This window comes from Corythoichthys intestinalis, chromosome 18 (assembly GCF_030265065.1).
Source record: "Corythoichthys intestinalis isolate RoL2023-P3 chromosome 18, ASM3026506v1, whole genome shotgun sequence".
Classification (NCBI taxonomy): Eukaryota; Metazoa; Chordata; class Actinopteri; order Syngnathiformes; family Syngnathidae; genus Corythoichthys; species Corythoichthys intestinalis.
In genome coordinates, this window is record NC_080412.1 from 10240882 (window position 1) to 10266148 (window position 25267).

The 25267-nt window shown below is 38.9% G+C and overlaps 1 protein-coding gene across 4 annotated transcripts in view; it reads left to right on the plus strand.

Annotated features, from left to right (window-relative positions):
- mcama (melanoma cell adhesion molecule a) overlaps nt 1-25267 on the plus strand; it is a 76978-nt gene that overhangs the window by 42422 nt on the left and 9289 nt on the right. For all 4 annotated transcript variants that reach the window (XM_057820739.1, XM_057820740.1, XM_057820741.1 and 1 more), the window contains exons 2-12: nt 9713-9843; nt 9985-10219; nt 10288-10358; nt 10424-10511; nt 23136-23315; nt 23561-23688; nt 23879-24020; nt 24099-24214; nt 24411-24552; nt 24640-24770; nt 24855-24996. In XM_057820739.1, the coding sequence (XP_057676722.1) occupies nt 9713-9843; nt 9985-10219; nt 10288-10358; nt 10424-10511; nt 23136-23315; nt 23561-23688; nt 23879-24020; nt 24099-24214; nt 24411-24552; nt 24640-24770; nt 24855-24996 (1506 nt within the window). The remainder of the gene's footprint in view (nt 1-9712; nt 9844-9984; nt 10220-10287; nt 10359-10423; nt 10512-23135; nt 23316-23560; nt 23689-23878; nt 24021-24098; nt 24215-24410; nt 24553-24639; nt 24771-24854; nt 24997-25267) is intronic.

The window sequence follows — 25267 nt, forward strand, 5'->3', positions numbered from 1 at the left end:
GAGTAATCGATTAATCGCTGAACTAGTTAGTTCGAATAATCGAGTAATCGGATTAAGAACATTTAACATGTTGCAGAATAAATTTTAGTTGATGTAAAACAAAGGCTTACTAAGACTGCCTTTTCAAAAGAGCATTAAATGTGAATAGAAAATACAGTGGGGCAAATAAATATTTCGTCAACCACTAACTGTGCAAGTTCTCCCACCTGAAAATATTAGAGAGGCCTGTAATTGTCAACATGGGTAAACCTCAACCATGAGAGACAGAATGTGGGAAAAAAAACAGAAAATCAAATTGTTTGATTTTTAAAGAATTTATTTGCAAATCATGGTGGAAAATAAGTATTTGGTCAATACCAAAAGTTTCCATTTCAATACTTTGTTATGTACCCTTTCTTGGCAATAACGGAGGCCAAACGTTTAGTATTGTAACTCTTCACAAGCTTTTCACACACTGTTGCTGGTATTTTGGCCCATTCCTCCATGCAGATCTCCTCTAGAGCAGTGATGTTTTGGGGCTGTCGTTGGGCAACACGGACTTTCAACTCCCTCCGCAGATTTTCTATAGGGTTGAGACCTGGAGACTGGCTAGGCCACTCCAGGACCTTGAAATGCTTCTTACCAAGCCACTCCTTTCTTGCCCTGGCTGTGTGTTGAGGATCATTGCCATGCTGAAAGACCCAGCCACGTCTCATCTTCAATGCCCTTGCTGATGGAAGGAGATTTTCACTCAAAATCTTTTTGGTTTTTTCAGTTTTTTTTTTTTTTTTTTTTACATTCTGTCTCTCATGGTTGAGGTTTACCTATGTCAACAATTACAGGCCTCAAGTGGGAGAACTTGCACGATTAGTGGTTGACTAAATACTTATTTACCCTACTGTACATTCCTGAGTGTTTCTTCAAACTATGCCGAATTGCACTTTCGTTTCACACAACATTGAATGCATCTAAAAATAAATTAAAATACCTGAGCTTAGCCTCAAATGGCATAAAAAAAAATAAATAAAAAAATGAGGATCGAAGTACAACAAAAGAACAATTGGCTCAGTAGCGTAGCAAAAGTCCCCTAGTTTGTCCGCTATAAAATGCTTACATTTTTTTAGAATGTTCTTAACAAATCAATTAAACACATATTGCCACGAAAAATCTGCTAAATATACCTATAAAGTAAATTATGAATGCATAAGAAACATTAGCTCAAACAAAAACTTACCTTATGTTGGTCTTAACAGGGAGCAGCTGGATTCAACTATGTAAAATGAGTTATGTAATATTCACTGTTGCCACTCGAGGGCAGTGTATTCACCCAAATCAATAAAAACAACATGCAAACATTTTCAAAACAAACCAATTCAACGCCATTCTAATTAAACCAATCCTTTGAGTCAAAGCTTTTTTTGTGATTGAATTATCGTTACTGCACTAATTCAGATACAACATTTCAGTATCGATTCTTTTGACAACCCTAAAGTCATGAGATGTCAGCAACTGTATATTTCGCTCAGTCCTCCTAGAGGCTGTAAAAAATTGGATGCCAACTGCCCAACTGTGAGGCTGTTTAACAAATGAGATAACAAACAGGCTTTTGTAAGAGAGCTACTTAAGTAAAAAGCCGGTACGCATACGGTGCTGCGTTATGCCATTAACACACAGACAATATCCTTGGATTGGAACCAAAATGGTGACCATTATTGGCTTCCTGGTTTGATTAAGGCTGTCAGCTTAGACCTGCGCTAGATCTGCACCCCTGCTACTGATAAGTGCTCCAAATCACCTCAGACACAACCTCATTCTAATCCTTCACGGGGCCGGCGAGCCATGAAATGAGCCAGGACACTTTGTGAGATAATAAACATTTCCCATAATGACCGTTCTCCAATCTCCCGTGTCCGTGCGCCTGCGTCACGTCTATGTCGGGTTCTAAGTTTAGCACCTTCTTCAACAAATGCAATTTAAAACCTTCATTTTGTCTTTTCGTCAAGGAGGCAAGCAGGGTAATGTAGACTGTACATGACTTGTTACATGTGTCTCTTTAAAGTACAGGATAAAAAAGTCTTAAATAGCATTATTACATGAATTAGAATAATATTTTAAAACAATTCGACTATATACAACAATTTGGCAAAGCGCAGATGGCGAAAAATTAGTCTTTTAATTTGCCATTTAGCCGCTCCTACCATTATAAGGCTCTAGCGTCCCCGACAGGAGGATGACGTCGGCAGGGTCATAGTTTCATCTGATTTACTATTCAGCCCACTGAGGGGGAGTTATTCAGAATGAGGAAAATGCGACAAAGAGAGCCGCAAAAATGTCATTGTTTCAGTGTCTCGACTCCAATATTTTTACAGGATATTCTTTTTATCGAAGTATTTGTCCCCAATTGATAAGTAAATGGTATGGTCATAACAAATAACAGTCTTGTGGTAAATGGAATATTAAATATTAAAAATGCATTGATTCAGTACGACATGGAAAAATTACTTCATAATGGTCAAAACTGTCCACTTCTTGCACCTCCCAACCTATATTTTATGCCACCGGAGTTTTTTGTCATTTCCCTGCGCCGGCTTGGAGAGCGTAAACAAACCAGGAGACGTGACAGCTAGCCAACATGCTAACCCGATCCGAGTGCTGTTTCAGTCTTATTCCCGGCTTTCGAAGCGAAAAATCACACAAAACCACCCAGGGTCATTTCACACGGCGGCGGGGTTGTCGATCGGCACGAATATGGCGTAAAATAATGCTTTACTACGCGACGAAGGACGTAAACAGTGTGAGAGCGCCGTGCAGTTGTTGTGCAGCTAAAATAGCTAGAAGTGTCTGAGGAGAGCTTTTCTGCATGTCCGTCCATGATCAAACGTAAGTAAATATTTCTTTATTTAAAGAAAGTTTGTAGTGTTTACTTTGTAATCGCTGTATTCGCGGCCATTTTTAACACAAAGTTCCATTTTCTGATGGGGTAGAAAATTTGACAACACCGGGCACACAAAGAGGCAATAAGCCAAGTATAGCGCTCTCCCGGCGGTGGGGGGCCCACAAGACACCAGTCGTCGGCCAGGTGGCATTCTCGTTTGACAAGGAGTATTGTCAGCCACAAAATGCAAGCCACCTCCGTATTAAAACGTGTGCAATGATACCAGTATTTGACATAGTACAAAACACGATGTTTACTCACTTCCTCGCAAATCCAATGGTCCCACAGTTGTCGCACACTTGTTTTTGCCTGATCTCGGGGAGAACGGAAACTTTCTGAAACCCAAAGAGGCTCACACACCTCTCCCTGGTGCAGCTACAAAAGCCTGCTGCAGTTTGGCGGGCGTGATGCCAAAAATACATGAATTATTTCGAAAAATCAACTGAATCCGCAGTCCATCTGCATGCTATAAAGCAATGCTGTATTGTGCGATGCTGATCCGGGTGATGTCACATGCGCATTCGTCCTAAACCCGAGACTGGAGCCGGAAGTCACTCATTTTCATGGCGTAGGATTCAAAAATTGAACATATAAAACGATCGCTTCCACACACATCCAAGCGGTCCATTTCATTCAGGAGCATAATACACCGCATGAAATATGAAATAAACATGCTTTTTGGTGTTATACACACTTTAATTCAGAGAACAAGCGGATATTGCTGGCCAATAAAACACACAAATAAAAACAAAAAAAACTAGTTGACATTTAATTTTTGTGGTAGAAATCAGAAGGCTGCACACTAACTCTTCCAAACACAAATTTAACCGGAAAAACCTATTTCTGGAGAAATTTTGCGGGACTGCTTTCATGCTCGTCGGTAAACTCCCCTACGTCATTTCCTGTTGATTGTAGGTCTCTTCCTGTTGATTTGGGGGTATTTCGAGGTCATTTTCGATTAGTGCTGCAACGATTAATCAATTAACTCGAGTAATTTCATTAGAAAAAAGATTCAAATTAAACTGTGCTGCTTCTAGTATCCGTTTAATTAAAGTGCCATTTTAATGGTTTGTTTTGAAAGTGTTTGCATTTACTTTTATTGATTTGGGTGGATACACTGCCCTCGAGTGGCAGCAGTGAATATGACATAACTCATTTCACATAGCTAAATCCAGCTGCTCCCTGTTAAGACCAACATAAGCAAAGTTTTTATTTGAGCTAATATGTTCTTTTTAATGCGTTCATAATTTAGTTTATAGGTTTATTTAGCAGGTTTTTTGTGGGAATATGTGCTTGAACGATTTGTTAGGAGCATCGTAAAAATAAAGTTGTCATTTTATAGCATTTAACCTAGCAGACTTTTACTATGTAAGTTAGCCAATTGTTTTTTTGTTGTACTTAGATCCTCCAGGTATTTTAATTTTTTTATCTTCCTTATCAGATTACTCGATTATTCAAACTAACTAGTTCATCGATTAAATGACTACTAAAATAATCGAAAGCTGCAGCCCTACTTTAGATTGATTTTTGAGCATTTCCAGGATACGTCCTGTTGATTTTGAGGAATTTCCAAGAAGTTTTTATTAAGAAATAAAAAAATCAAAACACACCAATAGGTGTTGATTTTTGTAGGTGCTGTGTTTGATTTATGATAGGCAGTCAGGAGTGGTTAGATAAGATGGCGCCACCTATTTCTGCTGCCGCTGCTTTGACTCACACCAAGTTAGAAATTTACACAGCGTTAAAACCATAGATATCACATATAGGGAACTTTAGGGCTGAAGCGATCGATTATTTTAGTAGCCGATTAATCGATGAACTAGTTAGTTCGAATAATTGAGTAATTGGATAAGGAACATGAAAAATTAAAATACCTGAGCTGAGCCTCAAACAGTATTAAAAAACAAAAGAACAATTGGCTAACTCATGTAGCAAAAGTCCGCTAGCTTAAATGCTATAAAATGCTAACTTTTTTTTTTACAATGCTCTTAACAAATGGTTCAGACATATATTACCGCAAAAAACAGCTAAATATTCCTATAAGCTAAATAATGAATGCATTAAAAAACGTAGCTTACGTTGGACACTTGAAGCAATAAAATTTAATTCCAAAATTTTTTTTCTGATCGAATACTCGAGTTAATCGAATAATCGTTACTGCACTATAAGACTTGATGCGAAAAGTGAAAAACCGGCGGCCATCTCAATGCAGTGGACTTCTCATGTGTCTGTTGCACCAAATAAGTGGTTTCTCAAACTAAAATCTTGATGGATTTTCAAACGTTTAGGTAATAACTAACCGTATCAACGTAGTAGTCACTTTAAATGGATTGGCGGTCTACTTGCGATGAACTCATTCAAAGAGTTAAAACTTTCTTATTCATGTTGTATAAAAAATGGCATGTGGTTTTTGACCATCAATATCGACTTGAAAATTTTTGTGTCGTGACAACAGTACTTTTTCACCTTTGGTTTCCCTAAATGTCGTTTGTGAAAGGCTATATTGTGCGTTGTTGGAGTGGGTTATCTCATGCAGCGATAAGCGTTTGGGTTTCAGGGCCGATCCTGTCAGCACATTCAAATATTTGCTAGATTTGTTTTTGAATGAATCAGCCAGACCTCAGACTAGTCACTATAAAGTATGCACTCACACGTCATCCACACAGGCGGGACTTTTGGTTGTCAGGGTCCACGGATCATGGCTCATGCGTATTTGCGCTGTAGTCCGCGCTCACATAAAGGCACAACAGGAATAGATAAGAACCAGACCCAGGTTGGCTCTGGAAGCCAAATCCCCGTCAACCCCCCAGCGCTAATCGGATTAACTGAAAAGTTTTAGCGGCACGGCCCCAAAGAGCAACAACATTTTTTACACTGACTTCCGTGACATATTTTGGCCAGCCGCCTGCATATAATCTGCTCCTTAAAGCTGCCTCGTCATTTTTGTTTGACAAAAACAACAACTTCAGAGCACCGTGAACTGGTTTTCACCTTTTGTACGATGTGTATGTGTACGTTTTATGCGTGTGAGAGGGAGAGCGGAGGGATGCGGTCCACCCAGGTGGGGGAACAATGGCGCACCAGTCGTCTCAGAGGAACGCTTGGCTGAACACTTGCCGGACCAGGGAAAGGCGGGAGGGAGGAAAAACGGGAGTTGTCGCAGAGCAAGAGAAGGAGATGGGGGTGCAGTCAGCTGAATGGGGGCAACTGGGCGGGGACGGGCGTATTAAAGCTCTTTTCATGCTTGGTCTGCTTTAGCAAATTCTGAAAACACGGAGGAGGACACCAAAGTTCAGCCCTTGTTAGTCATCGTATGTTTTTGGCCTGCATAATATGTGCACTTTTTCAGAACATTAAAAGGAAAAGACAAGAGCTCGTATAAATGATATGTGAAAGATGGTTGCTGAAAGGATCTAAATACGCAAATCAGGAATTTCTTAGAACTGATTACGGAGAAAATGATCTTTAAACACAAAAAAATGACACTGCTTGAGAGCGCAGTCGTTGGCTACATTTACTAGGGGTGCACGATATCCATTTTTTAAAAACGATACCGATAACTTTCTGCTTCACAAAGCTGATACCAATATCGATAACCGATAATAAATATATAATCCTTTAAATGTATATTCGCCCGAGTTTTTGAACACCTGGAGGTTTAAAAAAAAAAAAAAAAAAACTAGTGGTGGATTCAACATAGATTTTCCTTTGACCTAACCAGATTTTTCATTATTATAATGAACAAAACAAAGACAAGAACAGTCTTGACTTCAAATAAAGTGCCAATATTTATTTTTTTCAAATAAATATTTAAGTCAATCACAATCAATTAGTCTATATAATTGAAGATGTGTTTCCTGAACTATGAGCACTGAACTAAAACATAAACCCAACAGTTGTTGTGCTTTGTCATCAGATACAAATATTTGGTGCTTCAGGAGAGGAGTCCGTTGTGGTCTTGGTCCATGAAACAACGTTCTTAACCGGGGAGACAGGTTAGGAGAGGAAGCCTATCAATAACCAAAAGGCCTCTCAATAACTTAGTAACTTATAACTAACACTGTAAAATGCAAACATTATATAGTAAGGTTCATCACTCATTCCTCATAAAAAAATATGGTAGAACAAAAAGGATTAATGGCATGCCTTATAATAATCAATATAAACGGCAGTGAGTGAACTTATTTTCAATAAAGTATGGGGTTTCTTCTCTGCATAGTATGAAATCCTACCAAACATGCTGACAAGATTAACATTACACGTCTATACTGTATGTCCGGCCTACGTGCCGTGCATGGTTGCCGATGGAAGTATGGAAGCGTGTGGCAATGTCATCATACTTTGCCAGTAAACATTCATCTGAAAAGTGGCGGCGGCTTGGAATGATGAACCTGGCTCCAAATGACAAAGTAGCCGCCTGAATCCTACGTATGTCTTCGACGAGGGAAAAGGGTTGGTTGTCGAGCGCCATCATTTCTGTGATCATCTTTGTGAAACTTTTCAAAGGCCTCATTAAATGGTACAACTTATTAGCTGGCTATGGAATTGGATGGGCAGCTTCATTCGCAGCTTGCGCGTTCTCGTACTCTTTTAAAACACCATCACCAAGATTGTCATCTTTTAAGTGGCTTATTAGGATGAGTTTCTAAACTTTCTTATTAAATATGTGGACAAAATTTCTTGAATGCGAATCAGAGTTCGGTTTAAAATTATGATCGTTTGCAGTGTTTTCATGGAGACTAAAAATATTGATCCGATTAGGTCTTGCGTGTTCATGCATCACACTTTTGATCCAAACAGATTACTTTGACATTGGCAGATTGATCAAATGTACTGGAAATAGTAGTAATAGAAGAAAAAGCCGTAGCGACTTTCGTGTCAACAACACATCGTTCTGTCCATTTGTACTTTAGAGTTAGCGTTATCTTGGGAATGTTCCCTGTTTTTCTTTCATCAAGTCTTTCAACAGTTTTTAAATCTTTTAATATCTCCAGCAGGGTCTCGTGTACACGCCAGTCTTCTGATCTGATTTCTAAACGTCTTCACATCAGGGACAACCCTAGTTTAGTGTATTTTTGTTTATATAGCAAGATTGTAAAATACATTAATAAATAAATAATGAATAAATAATATCGGCCGATAAAAGCATTTTAAAATGATATCAGATAATATAGACATTGTTTTTTCACTATCGGTTTTGGGCCAATTTGCATGTTCCCTTCAAAGTAAATGTAGAAGCCTTCTGCCTTTGTACAATGGCTGGTCACACCTTAGCACAGCAGTTATGCTTACTGACCATTAGATGTCCCCAAAGTAAGATGTTTGGGATTTGTCATATGAGCAGACAATTTGCATTCATGGTGCAAAAATTAAATGAACAATAAATGATTGAAAGATAATAAATTATAAACTGAATATAGGGGTGCAATATAGGCACTTTTCCATAACTTCAGTCGAAGTTGTTATTTTTCATAGAATGTTTATCTGGATAACCTGGAAGTTACATTTATCATGATTAAAGCATCCAGTGGGGCATCACAGTACTATTATCCATAATATATTAAGTGTACGCCCGCATATATCGGTATCGGTTTGATATCGATACTGTTTTACAAACTGTTTTATAAGCACTTTAAATGTAATAATTATGATTTTTTAAAAACATGTTACTGTGCCACAGAACTATTTTTTAAACAAGGAAAAAAAGTTGATGCCCAATCCATTTAAAAAAAAAAAGTAAAAAAAAAAAAAAAAAAAAAAGCTTTTCTTTATTAAATGCTTAATTGAGTGTCCTCTCAAATCCGCTCCAGCTGCTCACTTGCACACAATGAGTTGGCACAGCAACTGTTTAACAAGTTAAACGATGATTGACGCACCGTTTAACAAGTTAAACGATGATTGACGCACCGTTTAACAAGTTAAACGATGATTGACGCATGAGGCGCTTTGAAAGTCGATTCTCTGGCAAGATCAAAGCTTAACCATCCGTCAATCATTGTTTACTTTATTAAACAACTCCAGTTTACTCTCTGACTAACAAAAATCAGGGAGAGGGAGCGAGCGAGCGTGAGACAGCGCGATCGGCTCGGGACAGCTCATACGTATTTTTTTTTTTAATTGAAAAAAAATCCGCCACGGACTGAGTGTACGAAGTTTGAACCACGAAGTAGCAAGGGATCACTGTATCGGGATATCGGTTCAAAAGTCATTATGGGACAACGCTAATAAAAATATAATAATATAGCAAAATTTGTTATTGAGGAGACAGTCTACAAAAACCAAACAAAGAAATATAGCTGTGCATGAAAAAAAAAAAATCTACAACAGCCGCTTTGTGGGAATGATCAATAGAAATAAATCAAAGCGGTAGATCTGACGGTGTAAGAAGAGCTGAAGAGTATTCTCCACCACGCCGCATTAACTCCAGCCAGCCAAATTCAACAGAATATGGGCCAAAATGTTTTCTTTTTCACTCTGTGAGAAGTAAGAGCAGCCAAGTCCAACATTACTGGAGAACAACTTGGCTCAGGGATTTAACAGTCCGGTGTCAGCCTGGCGAGTCTGCTTTTAGCCTAAATTCCCGGCGATGATGTCCGGGAAACGCTTTTGTGGCCAAGACGTGTCAATCAACCAGGCGGAAGGAAGCGAGACGAAAAAGTACGCCATGTGGTGAACAAGAAGCCTTTTCTTTCTCGCGCTTCTTGTTCTCGCCAAGAAAAATGGCGCTTGAGGGTCAGCGTACAAATAGGGAATTAAACTGCAATTCGATTGATGTCAATGTACTGTATGTGTGTTCAGTACGGGGCGGAGTGGAGGTGACCACGCACGAGAGCGTCGAGGTCTACTTGGGCGACTCGGCTGAGATCCAATGCCGGTTCAACTTCACCGAAGCCAGTGCTATTCGCAATTTTTTCGTCCAGTGGTTTGTGGTGAGTCAATGTTACTAAATACTCAGAGTGTGACATAACATCATTGACCATGCTAGATGTCCAATATATCTTGACTGGGGGTGGCGAATTTGCCGTCAATGGCAGACAATAAGTTAACAACTTAACCCATGTCATCTGCAGAAAGACAAAGACAGCGGTTCACGGTCTCGCATCTATTACGGCAAATACAACACAGTTGACATCGCGGTGGACGACGACACGGAGTACAGCGGTCGGATTAATGTGACTTTGGATCAGCACAGGACTCAGCTCACCCTTCAGGAAGTGCAGCTCTCTGACGAGCGGGAGTTCATCTGCCAAGTAAATGGCGTGTCTGCCGGCGCCGAGGAGAGCAAGACTCACCTCAGAGTGTTTGGTGAGCAAGCACATTGACATCTTAAATTCATTTATGTTATTGGAAATAACTCAGCGGATTTGTTGCAGCTCCCCCAGACGCGCCAGTCATCAAGAGTGTCCAATCAGGAATTTCCATTACCAATGAGATGCCGTCTAAGGTGTGTGAACTCACCTGCAGTGACTAATGCTACATGCTCAAACATCACCGTGACTCTGCCTTTAGGTGGCCACGTGTGAGGCACGGAATGGTTTTCCCAAAGCCAACATCACATGGTACAGGAACAACATGCCTCTGGTGCCTTCAGCAGGACGTAAGTGTTGAGAACAATATCGAATGACTCCAGAATTGAGTATTGCAGTTGTACAGTGGTATGAAATAGTATCTGAACCTTTTGGAATTTATCACATTTCTGCATAAAATCACCATCAAATGTGATCTGATCTTTGTTAAAATCACACAGATGTAAAAACATTGTCTGCTTTAACTAAAACCACCCAAACATTTAGAGGTTTCCGTATTTTAATGAGGATAGCATGCAAACAATGACAGAAGGGGGAAATATAAGTACCGTATTGGCCCGAATATAAGACGGCCCTGATTATAAGATGACCCCCTCTTTTTCAAGACTCAAGTTTGAAAAAAAGACTTTTTGAACACCAAATTAATTTTTATACAGATAATAATTACAGTACATCTGAAACAAATGATTATAACAATATATTTGAGAGAAAAAGCATGTTATTTTGCCTCATTCAAATCTTAATATCTAAACATTCAAATATGTAAACTAAAGTGCAATCACATTCGTAAATGAATGGTTTCTAGTTTTTGAAATGTAAATAAACCAATCTATTGTGATAAAACAACAAAATTGCAATAACTGCATTAATCATCAAAGTCAAGTCTAACTGTAACTGTAGTCTTGAAACAAATCTGAATAAGGAAAAACATTGCAATAAAATAATGCAAACTGGTTAAACTTGAGAGTAGCTGAGATCTGTCATGACAGAACATCGCTTCAATGATATCTGGCGCCATCTAGCGTCATGTATGGGAATAATGTCTAGACCGCGAATATAATACGACCCCCACTTTTTCAGTCTTATTTCAATGCAAAAAAACACCGTATTATATTCGGGCCAATACGGTAAGTGAACCCTCTGCCTAAGGAGACTTAAAGAGCAAATGAAACCAATTTTTACCAAACATTTTAAGTCAGGTGTGTGCCCAATCAGTGAAGAGTGGTTTAAAGCTGCCCTGCCCACTATAAAACACACACCTGGTAAGACTTGTCTTGATGAGAAGCATTGTCTGATGTGCTGGGTAAGGATACAAAACCATCTCTTTAAGACTGGATGTTCATCAGTCAACAGTCAGAGAAGTTGTCTACAAATGGAGAGAGTTTGGCAGTGTCTCTCCCAAGGAGTGGTCGTCCACCAAATATGATGCCTAGAGTTCAGCGCAGAATGCTCAGAGAGGTAAAGAAGAACCCTAGAGTGCTGCTAATGACTTACAGAAATCACTGGCACATTCTAATATCTAAGTGCACACATCAACCATATGTAAAACTATGGCCAAGAATGGTGTTCATGGGAGGACTCCACAGAGGAAGCCACTGCTGTCTAAAAAAACATTGTTGCTCAATTTATATTCGCAAAAAGGCACTTGGAACTCCACAGAAGTTTTGGTAAAACATTTTGTGAACTGATGACACCGAAGTTGAATTATTTGGGAGTAACACACAACATCATGTGTGGAGGAAACAGCTGAATGACATCAAAACCTCATCCCCACCATTAAGCATGGTGGAGGGAGCATCATAATTTGGGGCTGTTTGTTACATCAGGCCCTGGACAACTTGCAATCATTAATGGAAGAATGAATTCAAAAGTTGATCAGGATATTTTGCAGGAAAACCTGAGTTCGTCTATCAGACAGTTGAAGCTAAAAAGAGGATAGATGCTGCAACAAGACAATGATCCAAAACACAAAGTCACAAGTAAATCAACTTCATAATGGTTTCAGAAGAACAAAATACACGTTCTGGAGTGCCCAAGTCAAAGTCCAGACTTGAACCCCATTGAGATGCTGTAGCATGACCTAAAGCAGTACTTCTCAAATAGTGGGGCGCGCCCCCCTGGGGGGGCGCAGAGCGATGCCAGGGGGGGCGCATGTGTCCTCGGGGAACATGCTTTTTTCTTTTTTTTTGCCGGACTGGAATAAAGTGTACTTGCACATCCACTCAGTGGGTGGCAGTGGCGCTCTCATTTTCAGAGTGCGTGCAGTATTTTTGAACTAAGGAAGAGCACTCAGCACACAGAAAACAGATATGAAGAGCAGTGCGCCGCCGCCGTTTTCGAAAGCCGTTTTCCGACCGGACTCACTCACACAGCGACCCACTGTCTTGTCCGGTTCTCACGTCGCCGCCCGAGAAGTGCCATTTTCGGCTTGGGATCGTCACGACGACCGCCCTCACCTACGGTTCTACCTCGGCCGCCGAAAATGCGCTTTTTTCGTGCCGTTTGCCTTTTAGCTTTGACTTTTAATACAGTGGGGTGATGAGGAAAGACTACTGTTTACTGTGTCTGAAAATAATTATAGCGGACTGCCAGAAGCCAAATCAATTAAGACGCCACTTAAAGACATTCGACCCCAATCTCATTGATAAGCCGCTTGATTGTTTTTCAGCGAAAACGTGCCGAATATTGCCAACAATAGTCCTGCTTTGTCAGTGTTATATCAGTAAACCAGTGAGCATTGTTAGCATGCTCATTGCAAAATGACTCCACACCATTGCAAATGAGGTAATACTGAGTGTGAGCAGCAAAAATAAAAACTGTCCTTCTGTCCAAGGACACTCTTTTTTTCCTTTATTCATTTTTGTTTTTTCGGTCAAATTTTTTGGCATATTGTCCTCATGAGTAAATGTTTCTAATCAATTTGAATTTGTTATTATTTACGGATTTTATTACATTTTATTTTTCTGTATCAAATGGTCAAAAATACCTTGAGTGTATTTTTACAGTTTGAATATGACTTTTTTTTTTTTTAAATTCAGGCAAATTGATGCATGTCAAGTCTTCTTTGTTACAAACAAAACAATGTTAATAAAGTTATACTTTATTATAAAGTTATACTTTATTATAAGTTGATCTGTTACTTTTTTTCTTTATTAGAAAAAAAGGACACAATGTTAGGCAGATGCGTATTTATAATAGTAATTTTATAGACGAATAATACTATTTACAGTGGCGGCAGAGAGTTTGGGGGGGCGCGAAACATTTACGTCTTGCTTGGGGGGGCGTAACAGAAAATAAATGAGAAGCACTGACCTAAAGACAGCGATTCATGCCAGACTTCCCAGGAATCTGATTGAACTACATCAGTTTTGTAGAGAACAATGGACCAAGATTAGTCCAGATAGATGTGCTGGACTGATCTGCAGCTACAGAAAGCGTCTGGTTAAAATTATTGCTGCCAAAGGGAGGGCCACAAAATATTAAATGTGATGGTTCATTTACTTACTTTCCCCCTTCTGTCATAGTTTGCATAGTATCCTCATTAAAATATAAAAACCTTTAAATGTTTGGGTGGTTTTAGTTAAAGCAGACAGTTTTTTCATCCGTGTGATTTTGACAAAGATCAGATCACATTTCATGGGGATTTTATGCAGAAATGTGAGAAATTCCAAAAGGTTCAGATACTTTTTCATACTGCTGTAATTTGGTTTTCTGAGGTTATGATCCCACACTGTAAAAAAACATCTCTAAAAAAGTTACATTTACAGTTAAAGCAAAACTAGGTAGCTTTTCAACCTTTGTAAATATTTTCATAACATTAGCGATAATAGACTGACAACTAGTTGAATGACACCTCTTTTATATCTTGAGGTGGTCTGTCTGTATAGCTTTCACCGGCAATAATTAACTTTGAGAAGGGTGACACATCCCACACACAAAAAACTACAAATGTGTTGACTGCTTTACGGCGTACGTCATTTGCCCCTTTCCCCATTCATTATAATGACGGAAGTAGATGCGAACACTCTCGCGCCAATTCTCCAACGATGGCAGAGCAACAAAAGAGACAAAATGTTTTGTCTAAGGATGAAACAAAAGCCCGGTTTTCACTTGCTGGCGTGACGTTCGGGTGTGGTGGGCTGGTTAACCACACTAAACCACACGGTTTTTAACCGTCATATGCTGTTGTTTAGCCACGACTGGATTCATTACCTTAATACTATTCATCCTTTACACAGCCGCCGGAAACAGAAATGTTTTATCCATCTACAGGCGACCGGGAGATTGATTTTTGATTGATTGATTGATTGATGATTTTATGACACTTTACGGGTGTGCGCTGTCCTCATGGAAAATGCTGTCTTCATTAAGGCAAAACACTACAGCTTTTGTCCACCGGCGTCGCCAAAAATCAACCAAAACTGAAAAGTTATCAATGTTGCTTTAAATATGGCAGCTGTTCTTTACTGTCAACCTAGTAACGGCCTTTTTTGGGAGAAATTGCATGGCGAGATTTGCTAATCTGGTCCGCATTAATAAATCCTTACCTGTTAATTTTGGGGCAATTCCCTCTCAATTCCTGTACATTTTGCGTCACTTTTCCTAACCGTCGACATGCATAGCACTTTGTCCCAGATTTTGCAGTAGCTCAACAGTTAGCACGTTTGACTGCTACGATAACACGGTTGGTATTTTGTAGTAAATTTTACGTTTTTTCCTTTGCATTCACTGACAGCCCCTCCCAGTTCCAATGGATTGGACGTCTATTGTCGTTAATGGCAGCCAGCATACCTGTCAACCTGAGGCTGGCAATCTTACAAATAGTGACGTATGCCCTTACAAATTGGTGACTAATCTTACGTTTTGTATAGCGTTTTATTTATATATAAATATACATATACATATGTATATGTATATGTGTGTATATATATATATATATATATATATATATATATATATATATATATATATATATATATATATATATATATATATATATATATATTGGGGCTGTCAAAATTATCGCCTTAACGGGCATTAATTAATTTTATAGATTAATCACGTTAAAATATTTGACGCAATTAACGCATGCAATGAATGACCCGCTGGCATATTGCCTCAAACAGATTACAATGAGGCCGTTTATGGACATTAAGAGTGAAGAGAATGCCACCGGCCGCTTGGGGGCAGCGCCGTTCCATACTCATGTTATTTTTTCTTAACGTGGGAGAATTAGTAGTTGTGAGACGTTTATGCTGTATTCACAATGCAATGCAAATTGCTATTTGTGCTCCACACATATTTCGGTAAGTTTTCTTTCTTTTAGTGGCAATTATGTGTCTCTTGTTGTATTTTGGGTAAGATATGTACAGATACAGTGGGATATGTATATGTTATACAGTAAAGGTGAGTGGACACAGGCGTTCTTTGGACCGCGCCGTTTATTGGCATAAGCTTCGGCAACTCCTTCACAACAAACATAAGTATCGTTTAGTGAAAGCACAAGAAAAATAATATTCCTATCTCTCAAAAAAAAATTATGTTCACAAAAAGAAAAGCACTTCAGTCTATAGTAATGAGGCCCTATTCTGACACACAGTTAAACAATAATGCAAAATGAACTGGCGTTCCATATCAAAATAGCTATGCAAAATACACGTAAAACTTTTCACTCTATTTTTATTATTTTTTTATTCTTATTATTATTATATTAACTCTACTTTTGATTGAAAATTTTACAAATTTTATTGAAACGAAAACATGAAGAGGGGTTTTAATATAAAACTACTATAACTTGTAACTATAACATAACTTTCTATCCGTGGATCACTTTAACAGAAAGAATGTTAATAATGCCATTTGTGGATTTATTGTTACAATAAACAAATACAGTACTGATATACAGTATGTTGTATGTATATATCCGTCGTGTGTCTTATCTTTCCATTCCAACAATAATTTACATAAAAATATGGCATATTTTAGAGATGGTTTGAATTGCGTTTAATTACGATTAATTATGATTAATTAATTTTTAAGCTGTAATTAACTCGATTAAAAATTTTAATCGTTTGACAGCCCTAATATATATATATAAATGTTTTATATATATTTGTTATATATATAGTTTTATATTGCAATATGACAAAAATAAAACTCAATTTTTAAAATAATATGAATTTACTGGTAATATTGTCACATATAACCTGGTGCAATCAAAGAACAATATCTTCAGCTACATCATTATTACTAAAATTTAAGGTTGACTTTTGTTATAATTGTATGTAGCACTTTTGACCATTTCTATCATGTCTTTTGATGGCTGCACGTCATGGCACTTCAGCTCACAATTCAGTTTGACTTGAAGGTAGTTTGTTAGTGTGTCCAATTATAAATTAAAAAGATCAATTGATAAAATTAATTTACCGATGCAATCTTTGAGGCAGGGAACATTTCTTTTGCTAATTCTGAGAAGTGATCAGCAATAGTTGCAGGCAAATTGTGCCTGGCAGCAAATTGGCAAAATAAAAGCTCCGCTTTCGTATCAGCATAGCTCAGTGCTTCTCAATTATTTTCTGTTACGCCCCCCCAAGCAAGACGTAAATGTTTCGCGCCCCCCCCCAACTCTCTGCCGCCACTGTAAATAGTATCATTCGTCTATATTACTATTATAAGTACGCCTCAGCCTAACATTGTGTCCTTTTTTTTCTATTAAAGAAAAAAAGTAACATAGATCAACTTATAATAAAGTATAACTTTTTTAACATTGTGTTGCTTGTAACAGAAAAGACTTAACGCGCATCAATTTGCCTGAAGTTAAAAAAAAAAAAAAAAAAAAAAAAAAAAAGTCACATCCATACTGTAAAATTTCACTCAAGGTACATTTTTGACCATTTGATACTGAAAAATAAAATGTAATAAAATCAGTAAATAATAACAAATTCAAATTGATTAGAAACATTTACTCTTCAGGACAACATGCCAAAAAATTTGACCGAAAAAAAACAAAACTGAATAGAAGGGGGGAAAAAGGTCTTTGGATAGAAGGAATGTTTTTATTTTCGCTGATTCACCACAGTGCTCACTGGTTTACTGATATAACACTGACAAAGCGGGACGATTGTGACAATTGGCAATATTCGGCACATTTTCGCTGAAAAACAATCAAGCGGCTTATCAATGAGATTGAGGTCTAATGTCTTTAAGTGGCGTCTTAACTGATTTGGCTTCTCCGCTATAATCATTTTTAGACTCAGTAAACAGTGGTCTTTCCTCATTTCCCACTATATTAAAAGTCAAAGGCAAACGGCCCGAAAAAAGCGCATTCTTGGCGGCCGAGGGAGAACCGTAAGTGAGGGCGGTGGTCGTGACGATCCCAAGCCGAAAAAGGCACTTCTCAGCCGGACACGTGAGAACCGAAGAAGACAGTGGGTCGCTGCGTGAGTCCAGCTCTGCATGAGTCTCTTCCGTGTGCTCTTGCTTACTTCAAAAATACTGCACGCACTTTGAAAATGAGAGCGCCACTGCCACCCACGGAGTGGATGTGCAAGTACACTTTATTCTAGTACGGCAAAAAAAAAAAAAAAAGCATGTTCCCCGAGGTCACTCGCGCCCCCCCTGGCATCGCTCTGCGCCCCCCTGGGGGGGCGCGCCCCACCATTTGAGAAGTACTGGCATAGCTTTTCATTCTGCAGACTGCATCTTTATGACCAGTGTTTTTAATCTTACTTTAAAAAGTAATTGATTACAGTTACAAATTACTTCTCCCAAAAAGTAATTGAGTTAGTAACTCAGTTAGCTGAATGTAAGAGTAATTAGTCGGGTTGGTGTTACTTATCACGTTTTTTTTTTTTCATTCAAAAAAAAAAAATCATAGTGACCTTTGCTATGTTTGGAAGTCATTTAATGTTGTGAATCAACCGTTAAAGTTGTTAAAATTGCTCCTGTTTTTACATTACCGTAATTTCCCGAATATAAGGCGCACCCGTGTATAATGCGCACCCCAAATTTACTTGTAAAATCTAGGGAAAATTATTGTACCTGTTTATAACGCGCACCCTAATTTTAGCACCAATAAATAGAAGAATACAAGAAAACAGAGCTCGTGTACAGATACAGAAATGTCATTTTACTGACTGGTGAAACACAGCACAAGCATAGCATATTGGTAGTTCAAAACATTACCATAAACTGACAATATTTACGGTAATAATATGATTTGACAACTTCTCCAACTTACCAGAATCTAGGAGAAAACAAAACAGATGTGACTTTCCTTTAAAGGCTGCTGTATAACTTGCTCGTTTCATCATGATGAATAAATGTTTCTTCCATGGATTGAAAGTGAGGACGTAAGTCGGAAATCCGAGAGAGCAATAGAAACTATTGTTATTTGGTTTTGAGTTTCCCGAGGGACAGATATAGTTGACGAACACACACAGGAAGTCTGTGTTGTTACGTTTGTTATGGTCCGAGTTGCGGAGCTGCAATAAACGTTGACTCAAATGAGTTCAAGAAACTAAATTCTGTGCTTTATGAAGAGTGAAAAAAGCAGAATTTAACACAGACGAAATCATTCGGCCGATCCGAGTGAAGTATTATCGAAACAAAATGGTGACGTCACGTACCGTAATGGTCGGCAACGGATCGCCGCGTACGTTTCTTCAACAGAACGTGGCCCTGTCAATAAAAAAAAAAATTGGTTTATATATATATATATATATATATATATATATATATACACACACAGTATATGTATATATATGTATATATTAGGGCTGTCAAACGATTAAAATTTTTAATCGAGTTAATTACAGCTTAAAAATTAATTAATCGTAATTAATCGCAATTCAAACCATCTATAAAATATGCCATATTTTTCTGTAAATTATTGTTGGAATGGAAAGATAAGACAAGATGGATATATACATTCAACATACGGTACATAAGGACTGTATTTGCTTATTATAACAATAAATCAACAAGATGGCATTAACATTATTAATATTCTGTTGAAGTGATCCATGGATAGAAAGACTTGTAGTTCTTAAAAGATGAATATTAGTACAAGTTATAGAAATGTTATATTAAAACGCCTCTTAATGTTTTCGTTTTAATAAAATTTGTATAATTTTCAATCAAAAAATAAACTAGTAGCCCTATTCTGTCCTCAATGTGTGTGAGTACACAAACTGACAGATAGCGAACATAAGTTCCAAAAAGAAATCAGACGGTGTGGCAAAGTTGCATGGGCTTTACTGAAGTCATCTCTTTTTGACAGGAGCACGTTTCTTGTATTTTTGTAAAACTGAAAATAACAAGGCAATGTGTCAATAACTTGCATAAATCACAAAATAACATAAAATGTACACACACGTGTCCATTTGAGCAGTAGCACTAGCCAATTAGCTCACAAGCATCTAACAATGTAACTGCATTTCACCATATATGTGAACAAATTCAAATACACATCATCAATAACAATCTAATGCTCATGAATATGAACAAAGGAGGAATATAACTCACAAGTGATGCATGTATTAGACACAAACAGTGTGATGGGGCTATGAGAACTGCCACTGAATACTGGATGCGGACGTTAGCTGTTCTGAATAGCACTGTCTATTAGTGTGAGTTCGCGTCGACATATAATCACGTCAGAAAAGCGCGCCGAAACCCAAATAATCAGCTGCACTGAATCGCCAGCAGAGGGCGACATTACGCCACATAACATATGCAAGTCACACCCAAGCGCCAGCAGAGGGCGGAAAAACTCCATAAAACACAATTAACAAGTTGGCCTTTCACTGTACTGACATTTAAATCTGTCTGAGCGGGCCTAGTGCGTTAATTGCGTCAAATATTTTAACGTGATTAATTTAAAAAAATAATTAATGCCCGTTAACGCGATAATTTTGACAGCCCTAGTATATATATATATATATATATAATATATATATATTATAGAGCTGTCCCGACTAGTCGACATAGTCGACGTCATCGATGACGTAAATCCGTCGACGAGCACAACATCCCGTCGACGGTTAATGAAGGGTTAAAAAAATATATGCGCGGAAAGTTCAGAATGTCGGATGCTCTGTATGCAATCGGGGAAAGCGGCACAAAGCCAAAAAAGCGCACCAGAGTGTCCAAAACATTGACTTATTTCAAAGAAACAAAGGAGGGTACACTCTTCTGTCCTGTCTCTTCAATGCCAAGCTTGGCTGCACGTCGGCCGTGAATAAACACCTCAAGCGCCGTCACCGTTTGTAATTTTTTTTTTTTTGTACACCAGAGGGTGCTGTCGCCTTACTAAATAATAATGTTTCATTGACATTGGGCCTATAAGTGAAGTGCTATTAGTATTGTTCTTAATTAGAGCTGAAACGAGTACTCGAGCAACTCGAGTAACTCGAGTTTAAAAACTGATCCGAGTAATTTTATTCACCTCGAGTAATCGTTTATTTTGACAGCTCTAAGCATCACGTTTTGCTCGGACTACTTTTAATGCGGGACAACGCGCTGTCACGTGCGGAGAGGAAGAAGGGGGGAAAAAAAAAAACTTACTGCAGCCGACAGCCGCCACAAACGACGCCTACGTTGCTAAATACTAGCCCGCACGATGCTACGTTGGTACAGGTAGTGTCTCATGCGTCTCATAGAGATCACATGTATGTTGAACTAGATGCTAAATGACAGACTCGGCCGCGTCTGGGCAGCTTTAGTAAACAGCCGCCATCTTAAAGCAGTAGAGCGCTAAGCGCTAATAAAGAGCGCTAAGCGCTAATAAATAAGATTAACGTTACTGTTCTGAAGTAACGTTAGCCCTGCGGAGGGCTAGGTTTCTATTAATTATGACCACTGTCGATGCTTGGCTAACGTGTCTTACATACAGGCTTTAACATAACATAGCATTGTGGCGTGATGAGGGTGTAAAATAAAAACTTAATCATGCTAACTATCAATTTTAGCTCAGTAGTCATTGCTGGATAAAACACCAAGTAGCACTGTTGCTAATGTGCTCCAATACAGCCTGTATCATACATTTATTTTGAACACTGCAAAAACTCAAAATCCTATCAGGACTTGCAGTTTAGACTAACTTAAAACTTAACTAGAACTTAAAAATGGCTTGACACAAAGAGAAATTCAATTGAAAGACGTGGGAAAAATCCAAACTTTTAAGTGATGTGTGTTATCAAGCGTAACGGCATTTTTAGGTAAGACATATATATATTTTTTTGTAATAAGATCTAAAGTTTTTTGAGTGAAAGTAGTGAATTAGTCTTTTTTTTTTTTTTTTTTTTTAATTCTAGTTACATCTGAGATGCAATTGTTGGCTGTTTTCAACAATATACATCGAAAATAAAGACATTGATTGACTGAAAATGGTTCAAAATGAGATGAAATGTCTTGTTTTCTCATGTATATTTATAATTGCTCTTCACCTAAAAATATATTTGTTTTATCCGATTACTCGATTAATCGATAGAATTTTCGGTCGATTACTCGATTACTAAAATATTCGATAGCTGCAGCCCTATTCTTAATGCTAACTGAAAGGTTTATTTCATGTTATGGTATAGAAAATTATATAAGGTTAAAAGGTCATAAATATAAACAGTATATACAGTGATTGCACTCAAGGGAGAGATTGTCAATGATAAGGTAATAAATTAAGGTAAAGGCAATTCATATAGGCAATTCATTGATATATAAATAAGGTTTAAAAGGAAAAAGGTAAAAAGTTTTCGTTAATTTCTAATTGTGTTGTTTTATTTGTGTGCATCGTAGCTCTTACGGTGTGATTATATCAAGGATGGAATAAAAGTTGTAAACTATCAGTTTAAGAGACCATCTTTTCAATCGGGATGCTACACTAGTTAATTCTATCAGCATTTGAACTCATTGTTTATTTGTGATTTATTATTGTTATTTACGTGTTTATTTATACTTTAATAAATAATTTAAGTGTTCCAGTATGTTTTTTTGTGAATTGATAAGCGTCAACAAAAATTTCATTGCTAAATTAATAAACAAACAAAACAAACAAACAAACAAACAAAAAATATATATATATATATATTTTTTTTAATTATTAGATTAGTCGACTAATCGTAAAAATAGTCGGCTGACTAATTGGGAGAAAATTAGTCGTTTGGGACAGCCCTAATATATTATATATATTATATATATATAGAATATACATATATTTCTGTCTCCATCCATGTACCCGTTTATAATGCGCACCATGATTTTACAAGTTGATTTTGGGGAAAAAGTGTGCGTTATATTCGGGAAATTACGGTAGTTCCCTTCTGTCTACTTTCGACATGTGAAAGTTTTAAAACTGTTTCATCATTTAAAGATAGAGTTAAGTCAAGATTTTGCCGATTTAGGAGTATTTTAGATAAAAAGTTACTTAGGTTCGCGAGGAAGGTTCACTACAACAGAGCCTTTCTGAGACGTTTACTGCTTTAAGATTCGCGTCATTTCGCATCTAGTTCTATAGGCATGTGATATTTAGCGTAGCATCAAGTGGGCGTAGATTGTAGGCTGTCGGCTACAGTCAGGAAATAGCGGAGCCACTTAACCTAGCATCGCGTTTGCAACAGCGTAACAACACTCTTCCCTCCTTCCCGCTCCCGCTCTTCTCTCTCCATGTCTCTGACTTTTCTCGCGTCATTCAACCAACGTAGTAATGCACACCTTTTCGGTGCATTGACGAAATCCGAACGGAGACAAAAAGTGTAATGCACGAAAAACATACAGATTTTTAAGGTACGGCGTACACATTTAAAAATCAGTGCTCACCTGTACAAATTATGCAGAAACCGTACAGCTTGACAGGCATGAGCCAGTGAATAAACCCGGTATGAAAATATGACTAAAAATGAGTTTGTGGCTTATGACAGGTGTGAATGTGTGGACCGGCGACACAGTAGAACCCAACGCCTTGTACTCAGTGCAGAGTACCCTGGAGTACCTGGTGGTAAAAGAGGACCAGAATGCCAACTTCTCCTGCGAAGTCAGCTTCTTCGTGCCCGGCGCCATCCGGACTGCGGAGTCCAGCAGCGTTGGCATCACCGTTTACTGTAAGTTAATGTGATGGCTGTTTCGGATGAATTTTTTAAAAATTTATTAATTTTAGGAGATTTCTGAGCCACATTAGCCGTGACCATTTAGTGGTGGACATCCGTGGTATTTAACTCATTGGGCAGGGACGTTCATTCGCTCTTTCCAGTTCCAATTTGTTAGACATCTCGCGCCATCAATGGCAGCCAATGAGTGCCTTGTAAAGGGTTAACTTGACCGCATGTGTTTGTATATGTGTCTGCAGACCCGACCACCATGGTGGAGGTGTGGAGAGAGTCGCCTAAGGGACTGGTCAAAGAGGGGGATACTGTGGAACTCCGTTGCCAGGGTGACGGCAACCCCCCACCGAGCTTCATCTTCAGCAAAATTGAAGTAAGAAAAGGCCGCGAGGACCCGACGTCAAACCCAAAAACGCCGTGTTTGCTCTGCCAATTAGGTCATCGTGACTTGCGGTGTGAAAGTGTGACAAACAGGAAGAACATAATTAAGTTGTGCAGTGGAACTTTAATCGGTTAGTCAAATTCCTACGGTAGTTCAAAATTTGAACTCAACTTCTTGGCAGGAGGACTCGGTGAGCGTGGACTTGGAGAGCCGCAGCAACGTGTTGATGCTGCAGTCGGTGACGCGCCGAGACGGTGGCGTCTACAGGTGTCGACTCCGGGATGACGACATACAGAAAGGAGATATGGAGCTCTCAGTGAAGTGTGAGGAAACGGCACACACATGAGACAAGTGTGAGGAGGTGCGGGAATAACTAAGAGGAATGTGTGTTCTGCGTTCAGACCTGGACCCAGCTGTGGTGGTACCCAAAGAATCAGAGGTCATGTTGAAAGGCGAAGATTTGATCGCGTCATGCAACGCTCTGTCCAACCTTGCAACATCCACCGTCTGGTACAAGGTTTGTAGCTCTTATGTCACTAAATAACCATATTTCACATCTATAATGTGACACATGCAATTAACTACCGGGAGGGATGAATGAAAAATCGTTCATTCGCGTGCTCCCAGTCAAAATGGATTGGATGTCTAGCGCCGTCAATGGCACTGAACGATCAGCCAGTCAGTCAGTTTAAATGAATTTTTGTCTTGTGCAGGATGGAAGAATGGTGGGTAGAGGGAACACGCTGCACCTGCAGGACGCGACCTACGAAACGGCGGGAGAGTACTTGTGCGAGGTGACCGTTCCCGAACTGCCCAGCCTGCACACAAGTGGCTCCGTCCACATCATCGTCCACGGTCAATCACCTGGAACCAACCGCTGAATAGATTGCATAACGACAAACTCATGTATAATTGTGGCATTCTGTCTGCGTGTATACACAGGTGGTCCTCAGCTGGTGGGCGACGAGCAGGAGGTGCATCTGGAGGAGGCCGTGGGCAGGTCAGTCAACCTGAGCTGCGAGGCACGCGGCCACCCGGCGCCCAGCATCACGTGGATCTTCGTCGGTAGCCAGGTGACTTAGCGCCGCAATCGGGACAAGCAACGGATGCGCCACGACTATGAGGAGAGCTGTTTTGTCACTCGCTTTTCCGCGCAGAGCTGGCACGAGGTTTTTAGCAAGTCGAGCGAGCACGTGACCCGCAGCGTGGTGTCGGTGGCCGTCAACTCGGACATCAGCGCCGTGTGCAACACCTCCAATGACTTCGGAATTGACGTCAAAGCCTTCAGCATCAAAGCCAGTAAGCGATTCCGCACATTCAATTACAAAATATACTAATCGTAAATTAAACATGATTACAAGCTTTAATCCAAGGAGCAATGCGAGTTTAGTGTGCGTCCTATCCACTAGTGGGTAGTATAGGCTAACCACCATCTAACAACCATCTATTGGCACAATGGACAGAATAACACCTCGTCCAGTGTTCATGATTCAATCCAAGGAGCAATGTAAATCTAGTGTGCGTTCTATCCACTAGGGGGCAGTATAATAAACACAGAAATACAAATATG